At 45.3% G+C, this 9,759-nt stretch overlaps 1 protein-coding gene and 1 long non-coding RNA gene across 2 annotated transcripts; one reads left to right on the top strand and one right to left on the bottom strand.

Moving 5' to 3' along the window:
• The first annotated feature begins 1,821 nt into the window (after window positions 1-1,821).
• On the top strand, window positions 1,822-8,989 carry LOC111239447 (beta-enolase). The gene is made up of 11 exons (XM_022769332.1): window positions 1,822-1,930; window positions 5,820-5,909; window positions 6,015-6,110; window positions 6,219-6,277; window positions 6,403-6,472; window positions 6,806-6,939; window positions 7,136-7,252; window positions 7,346-7,451; window positions 7,843-8,040; window positions 8,699-8,775; window positions 8,859-8,989. The coding sequence occupies exons 2-11, from the start codon at window positions 5,825-5,827 to the stop codon at window positions 8,985-8,987; spliced, it is 1,071 nt and encodes a 356-aa protein (XP_022625053.1). The 5' UTR covers window positions 1,822-1,930; window positions 5,820-5,824; the 3' UTR covers window positions 8,988-8,989.
• LOC111239452 lies at window positions 1,972-5,258 on the bottom strand. The gene is made up of 2 exons (XR_002665862.1): window positions 5,043-5,258; window positions 1,972-2,286 (listed from the first exon to the last, which is right to left on the bottom strand). It is a non-coding gene; the product is annotated as an uncharacterized LOC111239452 (long non-coding RNA).
• Window positions 8,990-9,759: the final 770 nt, after the last annotated feature.

Below are 9,759 nucleotides of genomic sequence, written 5' to 3'. Positions count from 1 at the left end.
TGAACAAATACAACAAAGTACACTGTGTGTCACATTCAAATGAGCTTTATTGACACAGCAGCCTGTTGACAGTGGAGCAGAGAAGAGGATATATACAGTGTAGTACAGTAACAGAAAAACATTATTCAATATAAAACAGTACTGTATATATAAAATGAGATGACCCCCCCACATACACACACACACACAGCCCCACACCCTAAAGTCATGTGCAGTTATATTTAGCCTGCAGTAAAGGCTACAGGGACACTGAACAGGCCACAGTGTGTGTACTCAGTGTGTGTGTGAAGTATAGTTAAAGGTGAGTGTAAAGGGTAAGGTGTCTTGTGTAAGTGCGTGTGTGTGTGTGTGTGTTGGGGTTACTGCCCTTTGCAGTGAATGCTGAGCCGGTCTCACATTTCCCCTTTAGATGAACTTTGACCTTCTCTCTGTGAGTTAGGGACCGTCACACTAGTTCACACCAGTTTGATTCAGCCCACTGACATTCATACAACATGACAGAAAACATGTATATAATATTATGACACTATTTCTGTGGTGTTCAGTGTTCTTTTATTTATTTCTCATTCATATAAATGAAGTTTCCTACATGAATTTTCCATGATCTTCCTGCAGAGGAAGGAGGATTCCTGAGTGACTGCAGTAACCTACAGTGAGATTACTCCACTCTCATCTGTATTTTATTTAAAGAAGCAGATCTGTGATGTAAGTCATAAATCAAAGTTTAATTTCTCAGACACATTCAGAAGTTTGAGGAAGAAAATTCTGAAAAATTAAGTAATATTTTAGTAAATAGCATAAATCACAATGGAGAAGAAATCTGTCTGTGCTACGTCTGAAATGTTGGTGTCTACCACTAAACTACTGCTACTGAACCACACGACTATCACAACAATTACTGCTACTTCTACTACTGCTAATATACTGGTACCGTTAACATGCTACAACTCCTGCTACAACAGTAAATACTGACGCTATAACTCCTGCTATTATGCTAATATCACTACAACCGATACTTCTAGAACTATTGTTAATACGGCTAATATAAGATCTAATATTACCAATACGCTAACAGTGCTAACAGTGCAGGAACTATCACTGCATTTGGTGCTAATTCTGCTAGTAAAACTGCTAATACACTGATACTGCTATAGCATACTGATAATACTGCTACCATTACTCACTGCTAATACACTGATGTTGCTAATACTGATACAGCTACTGCTAATATACTGGTACTGTTAACATGCTACTGCTACAAGAGTAAATTCTGATGCTACTATGCTAATATTGCTACAACCAATACTTCTAGAACTTTTTGTTAATACGGTTCATATAACATCTAATATTACCAATACACTAACCCTGCTAACCCTGCTAACACTGCTAACACTGCTAACACTGCTAACCCTGCAACTAAAACTCCTGAAACTCTTGCTAACACTGCTTCTGTTTTTGCCAATGCTACTTCTCTTACTGCTAACACTGCTGTCACAATGTATGAAATATTCTCAACACAATAAAGATAGAATAAAATAAATATCTATAGTGTAAATATGTAAATAACTTCTTCCACTAAAACAACTACAAAGAGACAAAAAAACAACCACAAAAACATGCACACACTAAAAAAGTTGCTATTATTTCCGTGTTGTATCCCAATATGAAGTATATGAGGATTTTTGTGTTGTTATTTTAGTATCAGAGCCTTGTCTGTGTCAGCGCTTTGTGCTGCAGGTTTTTCTGTTTGCTGCAGTCCTGTCCCATGCAGACGCTCCCTGCCTCTCCGCCCAGCCTCCTCCCTCTGCCAGGGAGCGTCTATAAAAACCCTGCAGCGTGACAGACGGACACTTTCCACGTCAGTCGGACAGTCAGACGGACAGACGGCCAAAGACGACACCCCCTTTTCTTCTCTAACAACACAACTCAGGTAGGCTGAAACAGGTGTGAGCTCTCGGCTCTGGTTGGTCATTTTTTGAATCAACTGCTGAGTTAGTTTTTTTTTTTCATCTCAATCTGTTTCCTGTTTGTTTCCAGGTTCTTGTTCTGGTCTAGAAACCTGATTCATTTCCCTCTTTTACTTTAGTCTAGTTCAGTTTGCAGCAGTTTTCAGAGGAAGTCTAGCGTGCTGGGTGATGTGTCAAATCTCATGTTGGCAGATGTTCATTTTCCACAGATGTTGAGTTTTTGATTCTTCATCTGAAGCAAAAGACAAAAACAAACCTTCAGGTCTTCGACTTTCAGCAGCTTGAAGGTCAAAGTGCTGAAGAGCCGAGCTGCTGAAATCTGACAAACACAGAGGGAGCAAAGTCCAGACAGACAGGCAGACAGACAGACAGACAGAGAGACAGAGAGACAGAGAGAGAGAGAGAGAGAGAGAGAGACAGACAGAGAGACAGACAGAGAGAGAGAGACAGACAGGCAGACAGAGAGAGAGATAGAGAGAGAGACAGACAGACAGACAGAGAGAGAGAGACAGACAGACAGACAGGCAGAGAGACAGACAGTGAATGGCTTCATCTGTGAAATGTATAGAGTGTATCTATGGTGATTTAATCTTATATATCTGATGTAACAATCCGTCAATATCTGTCCACATCTGTTTATTTGTGGACCAGGCCAGTTTATTTTAGGACATTCAAGGCAATTCAAAGTGCTTCACAAAAGACAGAGAAGTCATTAAGAAAAGACACACAAGGCAATATAAAACACACACACACACACACACACACACACACACACACGCGCGTTAAAATAGTAAATTAAAACAGAAGAATCAGACGTGATGATTATGTCATGGATAAAGCGTCCTCAGATTAACTTAATGAGATGCAAACAGAGAAGTCTTGATCCCACCCAGAATGATGTCCTGTCCCAGACCACCTGAGAGGACACACCTGTACTGGGCATTTCACCAGGTCATGATACATTACACAGGGAAACTGTTTTCTGTTTCTATAACCAGCCTGTGACTTGCTGAGTGATTCACTGAATCAGGTCCCAGTGAAACACTGAGGAACAGGTGGAACATGGACGACCTGCAGACGCTAATCTGACAACAACACAAACTGCAGCCTCACATTACATTACATTATAGCGCAGTAATTAGCAGTGGTTTGTTTTAGTGTTAGCTGTGGCGTAAGCTATGGTAGTTATTGTGTCAAGTGTAGTGTTAGCAATAGTGTTAGCATCAGTGTTAGCAGTAGTGTTCGCTTCAGTGTTGTCTGTAGTGTTAGCAGTAGTTTTACCTGTAGTATTAGAAGTAGTGTTAGCTGTGGTGTTAGCAGTAGTGTTAGCTGTGGTGTTAGCAGTAATGTTAGCAGTAGTTTTAGCTGTAGTGTTAGCTGTGGTGTTAGCAGTAGTTTTAGCAGTAGTGTTAGCTGTAGTGTTAGCAGTAATGTTAGCAGTAATGTTATCAGTAGTTTTACCTGTGGTGTTAGCACTAGTTTTAGCTGTAGTGTTAGCTGTGGTGTTAGCAGTAGTGTTAGCAGTAGTTTTACCTGTGGTGTTAGCACTAGTTTTAGCTGTAGTGTTAGCTGTGGTGTTAGCAGTAGTTTTAGCTGTGGTGTTAGCAGTAGTGTTAGCAGTAATTTTAGCAGTAGTGTTAGCTGTGGTATTAGCTGTGGTGTTAGCAGTAGTTTTAGCTGTGGTGTTAGCAGTAGTTTTAGCTGTAGTGTTAGCTGTGGTGTTAGCAGTAGTGTTAGCTGTGGTGTTAGCTGTAGTGTTAGCAGCACTGTTAGCAGCACTATTAGCAGTAGTTTGTATGTTGTGTTGTAGATCGTACGTCCAGTTGTTGCGTCATGTTTGTACAGTAAAGTCTTTGTAAAGGCCACATGTCGTTTCAGGTGGACTGTAACCACTCAGCTGTTGTTCTGCTGGCATGCTTGACCTTTTACACACACACACACAAACACACACACACACACACACACACACACACACACACACACACACACACACACACATAATTACATAACACACTCAGACACAGCAGCAGTTAGCTGCTGCTAACACACTGATACTTCTAATACACTCATATTGTTAGCACTGCTGCTACTTCTGCTCATACTTCTTACTCTTACTCTTTATTGTACTGATGACACAGTAACAACGCTAAAGCTGCTACAGCTACTGCTAAACATATGCTCTATATCTTAAACACACTAACACGTATACTACTACAAATACTGAAGACACTGATACTAATACTTCCTGTGTGTGTGATGGATATTAAAGCATGTGGCTCAGTCTTTGCTGTGGTGTGGGAGTTGATCCATGATGAGGAAACCTCTCCACTGTGAAGCTGAAGCACAGAGCAGGACAGGACTGCATCCATCTGCATCTGCAGCTGCTTCACATGTTTAAGCTCAAACAAATGAAACGCTTGTTAATGTAATGATTTGTTATGTTGTGTTTAAGTGCAGCTGAAAAGATCAGTTGATAAATCAGCAACCATCTTCATAATGTGTCATTTTACAAACAGAAAAATCTCCAGCTTCTCAAATGTGAAAGTTTACTGTGTCTGCTCAGTATTTCCTTGTCCGTGGATTTATTTATCTATTTATTTATCGATCTATTTATTTCTGTATTTGTTCATTTCTCTATTTATTTATGTATTTATTTGTTGAACTGTGGCAGCGTTTCTTACTGAGCAGATATTTGTAAAGCAGATTGATCGATGGTAAAAATAATTGATCATTGATCATGGTTAGCTGCAGCCACTCACAGAGTAGCAAACTGTAGCTCCCAGCATGCATCTGTGACACTGACAGTGTGTTACAGTCGCTCACACTGAGGTCATGTGGTTCAGCTCCAGCAGACCTTCAGTATCAGAGCGTGTGAAGAGGCTGATATCAGCTCACAGTCACAAATACCTCTGCAAATGTCAAGAACATGAACATAAGTGTGTGTGTGTGTGTGTGTGTGTGTGTGTGTGTGTGTGTGTGTGTGTGTGTGTGTGTGTACTGTAACTCTATAATGGACAGGAGGAAGTCATGACCTGTGTAGAAAGGTCAGGGGAAAGGTCAGAGGGTTTTACTCACCAGCCTTACTGTATTAAGAACTCTCTCTGGAGGACCCCCCCCTCTCTGGCTCCAGAATGGTATCTCCCTCTTTCCTCTTGGTCCCGTTAGCCGCCTGTCATGAGAGCAGCTTTGTGATTGGCTGTGTGGGAGGGGGTGGGCGTGGTCTGACATGGGACAGAGCTTGTTGCCCACTGTCATGGAGGCATCATGGCGTTAACCAGGATCTCTGCAGCAGGTCTGACACACACACACACACAGCGAGCATTAGCGACAGCACAGTGGCAACGCAGCGACACACGAGCGAGCGAGGGCACAGCAACACAGCGACACCACACAGGCCACGACACACACACACAGCGACACAACTTATCACAGTGGGGGCTACACGACAGCAGTGGGGGGGGGTGGGTCACACACACACACACACACAGAGTGAGTTTGACCTCTGGTTCAGGAGTGTTGGTTTTTATTTTGAAGGTCACAGGAAGAAAAAGATCTTTTCTTCTTCTTCTTCTGGTTTTTGTCTCTAACTGTGGGACAGAGACATCTGGACCGGGTCCTGGTCTGTCCTCGTGATCCTGTTCCAGTGACTCCAGGACCAGGTTCTGTCACAGAACAGGGTCCTGAACGTGCTTGGACTGGGTCCTGAGACTCGTAGGACAGGGTTTTGGTCCGGGTCCCTGTCATTATCCCAGGGACGGTTTCTGTCCCGCTCGGATCCGAGGACAGGACCCGTGTAGGACAGGGTCCGGTCTGGTCCTCACAGACCTCTGATCCTCTGTGTCCCTCCCTCAGTCAGGATGTCCATCACTAAGATTCACGCCCGGGAGATTCTGGACTCCAGAGGAAACCCCACAGTGGAGGTGGACCTGTGGACTGCCAAGGGTGAGACCAGATCCTCCATCGTCCAATCAGAATCTGAGTCTGTTCTTCTACTGTCTCTGTATAACATACCAAACCTGTCTGTCTGTCTGCCTGTCTGTCTCTCAGGTCACTTCAGGGCAGCTGTCCCCAGCGGTGCGTCCACTGGAGTCCATGAGGCCCTTGAGCTCCGTGACGGAGACAAGTCCCGTTACCTGGGCAAAGGTAGGATGCAGATTTGACTTTTCCAGGCTGGTCCTGGAAGGTCCTGGAATGTCCTGGAAGGTCCTGGATGTGTGCGTGTGGATTGACTGTCTGTCTGTCTGTCTGCAGGAACTCTGAAGGCTGTGGGTCATATAAACAAGGACATCGCCCCCAAGCTGCTGGAGAAGGTAACTACAGGACGTCAGAGTGATCCAATCACGGGGGGGCGGGCTACAGGGCTGAACACTAACCTGTCTCTCTGTCTACCTGTCTCTCTCTCTACCTGTCTCTGTCTCTTCCTCTGTCTTTCCAGAAATTCAGTGTTGTTGAGCAGGAGAAGATCGACAAGTTCATGTTGGAGTTGGACGGAACTGAGAACAAATGTAAGGACCTGTCTGTCTCTCTGACCCGTCTGTCTCTGACCTGTTTCTCTCTGACCTGTCTCTCTCTGACCTGTCTCTCATTCTGGCCTGTCTGTCTCTCTGACCTGTCTCTCTCTGACCCGTCTCTCTCTGACCCGCCTCTCTCTCTCTGACCCGTCTCTCTCTCTCTGACCTGTCTTTCTCTCTCTGATCTGTCTCTCTCTCTCTGACCCGTCTCTCTCTAACCTGTCTTTCTCTCTCTGATCTGTCTCTCTCTATCTGACCTGTCTCTCTCTCTCTGACCCGTTTCTCTCTCTCTGACCCGTCTCTCTCTCTGACCCGTCTCTCTCTCAGCTAAGTTCGGTGCTAACGCCATCCTGGGCGTGTCGCTGGCCGTCTGTAAGGCCGGAGCAGCGGAGAAGGGAGTTCCTCTCTACCGCCACATCGCCGACCTCGCCGGACACAAGGACGTCATTCTTCCTGTTCCTGTGAGTGGGAGGGGCCTCTGGGGGTGGGAGGGGCTAACAACCAGCTCCTCCTTGTCCACATGGACCTGGCTACTGGTCGCTAACTCTGTCACTGAAGCTAATAAAGAGTGTGGGCTAATTAACCACAAGTGAAGCTGGTTACAGGCTGGTGGGTTAGTCAGTGGACTAGTTAAAGTAACTAGTGTTTCCTCTCCAGGCCTTTAACGTCATCAACGGAGGAAGCCACGCTGGAAACAAACTGGCGATGCAGGAGTTCATGATTCTTCCCGTCGGAGCGTCGAACTTCCACGAGGCCATGAGGATCGGAGCTGAGGTGCTGCTCGTTCACATCCAGTGTGTGTGTGTTCACGATCAAACACACCTGTCTAACTGCCCTGTGTGTATGTGTGTGTGTGCGTGCGCTCAGGTTTACCACAACCTGAAGAACGTGATCAAGGCGAAGTACGGCAAAGACGCCACCAACGTGGGAGACGAGGGCGGCTTTGCCCCCAACATCCTGGAGAACAATGAGGGTGAGACATGCACCTGTCTGTCTCTCTGATTCGCAACATGTCGATGTTTTTACAGCACGACCATGTAAATAATATGCGTCACAGTCACACCTGTCCCCCTGCAAACTACAGCAGGTGGGAACCAAACGTGCTCCACACTGAAGAGGTTGTAAATAACCAACTTCAATGTTACACTTACAAATTATATATGAAATAATAAAGTGCTGCAACTGATCATGAAATTATAAATATATATAATATGATAATATGATAATGTTGTCACACACCCTTAAAGCTTGTAACTCAGTGAAAACGACGACAAACTATTGGAACGACTCATTGAATGTCAGTGGACTTCTGCTGCGACCCTTCAAATCAAAGTAAAATTGATTACATCCCCCCCCCTCCCCAGCTCTGGAGCTGCTGAAGACGGCCATCGAGAAGGCCGGATACCCCGACAAGATCATCATCGGCATGGACGTGGCGGCCTCCGAGTTTTACCGCAACGGGAAGTACGACCTGGACTTCAAGTCCCCCGACGACCCGGCCAGACACATCAGCGGAGAGAAGCTGGGAGATCTGTACCGCAGCTTCATCAAGGGTTACCCCGGTAACAACGCACGAGAGGCAGAAGCTCTGTGTGACTCCATCCTGTGGGAGGGGCCTCATTCTGACTTCACTCTCACTTTCTTAAAGAAACACATTCATTCTGACTTTGATCAGTTTTAATTAATTGACTTTCTATGGGATTTCACATGTGGCTCTGAGCCTCTTCTGTGATGCTGTGATGGGAGTGAATGGAGAATCAGTGCATCATAGTACACAACCTAAAGACTGTACATGTCATCATGCTAATGTTATTGATCAGTGACGGAATAGTTTGACATTGGAATGGAACAGCTGCTGATTTATAAACACAAAGGGACCTAATGAGCTTCCATAGACTCCCATGCAATATTAAAAAGTTAGAATGAATCATAAACAATAGACAGCATCATAATGAGGTCATTCAGAGCCCATCAGTGATGTAACACACTGTATAACTCATAATAACTCATTAAGTGTGCATGTCATTCCGATGAGATATTGATCATTGATCTGAATGGAGTTTCTACTGTAGACACCAGCTCGGAGATATGAACAACAGATGTCTCTGGGAACCATTTAAATATTAATAACCAGAATATTATACATGAGACAACATGTGAGTGGTCCAGTGCACGTTGTATTGATCACTGCTGTAACCGGAACATTCACTCTGTCTTCAGTCCAGTCCATTGAGGATCCATTTGACCAGGACGACTGGGAGCACTGGGCCAAGTTCACCGCCTCCACTGACATCCAGGTGAGACGCTCGTGATTACTCCTCTTTTCATTGTAACTACACGGACTTCAAAGTGACTCATCGCTGTGCTTTCAACCAATCAGATCGTAGGAGACGACCTGACTGTGACCAACCCCAAGAGGATCCAGCAGGCCGTGGACAAGAAGGCCTGCAACTGTCTGCTGCTCAAGGTCAACCAGATCGGCTCCGTGACCGAGTCCATCAAGGCGTAAGACACCTGTCTGTCTGTCTGTCTGTCTGTCTGTCTGTCTAACTGTCTGTCTGTCAGTTCAATTTAATTAACACCCCCCCCCTTACCTGTCTTGGATAGTGAGACAAGCTGGCTCAGAGCAGTGGTTGGGGTGTGATGGTCAGCCATCGCTCCGGAGAGACTGAGGACACCTTCATCTCTGACCTGGTGGTCGGACTCTGCACCGGACAGGTAGACAGACACACACACACAGGTGGATAGTGAGACAGGTAGACAGACACACACACACAGGTGGATAGTGAGACAGGTAGACAGACACACACACACAGGTGGATAGTGAGACAGGTAGACAGACACACACACACAGGTGGATAGTGAGACAGGTAGACAGACACACACACACAGGTAGACAGTGAGACAGGTGGACAGACAGACACACAGGTAGACAGGTAAGATGAGGGTCAGGTTGATCACTACATGGATGACAAATGTGTTCTCATAGTGTCTGAGTCACTAATACACCTGTCTCTTTCTCTACCTGTCTCTCTCTCTACCTGTCTCTCTCTCTCTACCTGTCTCTCTCTCTACCTGTCTCTCTCTCTCTACCTGTCTCTCTCTCTCTACCTGTCTCTCTCTCTCTCAGATTAAGACCGGTGCTCCCTGCAGGTCAGAGCGTCTGGCCAAATACAACCAGCTGATGAGGTGAGAACTTCCTGTCATTTACAAAATAAAAGCACAGTTGATTATTTTCCAAAGTAAAAGCACAGACCTTTGGTTTCCAAAGTAAGAGCCCT

This window comes from Seriola dumerili, unplaced genomic scaffold (genome assembly GCF_002260705.1).
Source record: "Seriola dumerili isolate Sdu_G_001 unplaced genomic scaffold, Sdu_1.0 BDQW01002857.1, whole genome shotgun sequence".
Lineage (NCBI taxonomy): Eukaryota > Metazoa > Chordata > Actinopteri > Carangiformes > Carangidae > Seriola > Seriola dumerili.
This window is presented reverse-complemented; position numbering and strand designations above follow the sequence as displayed.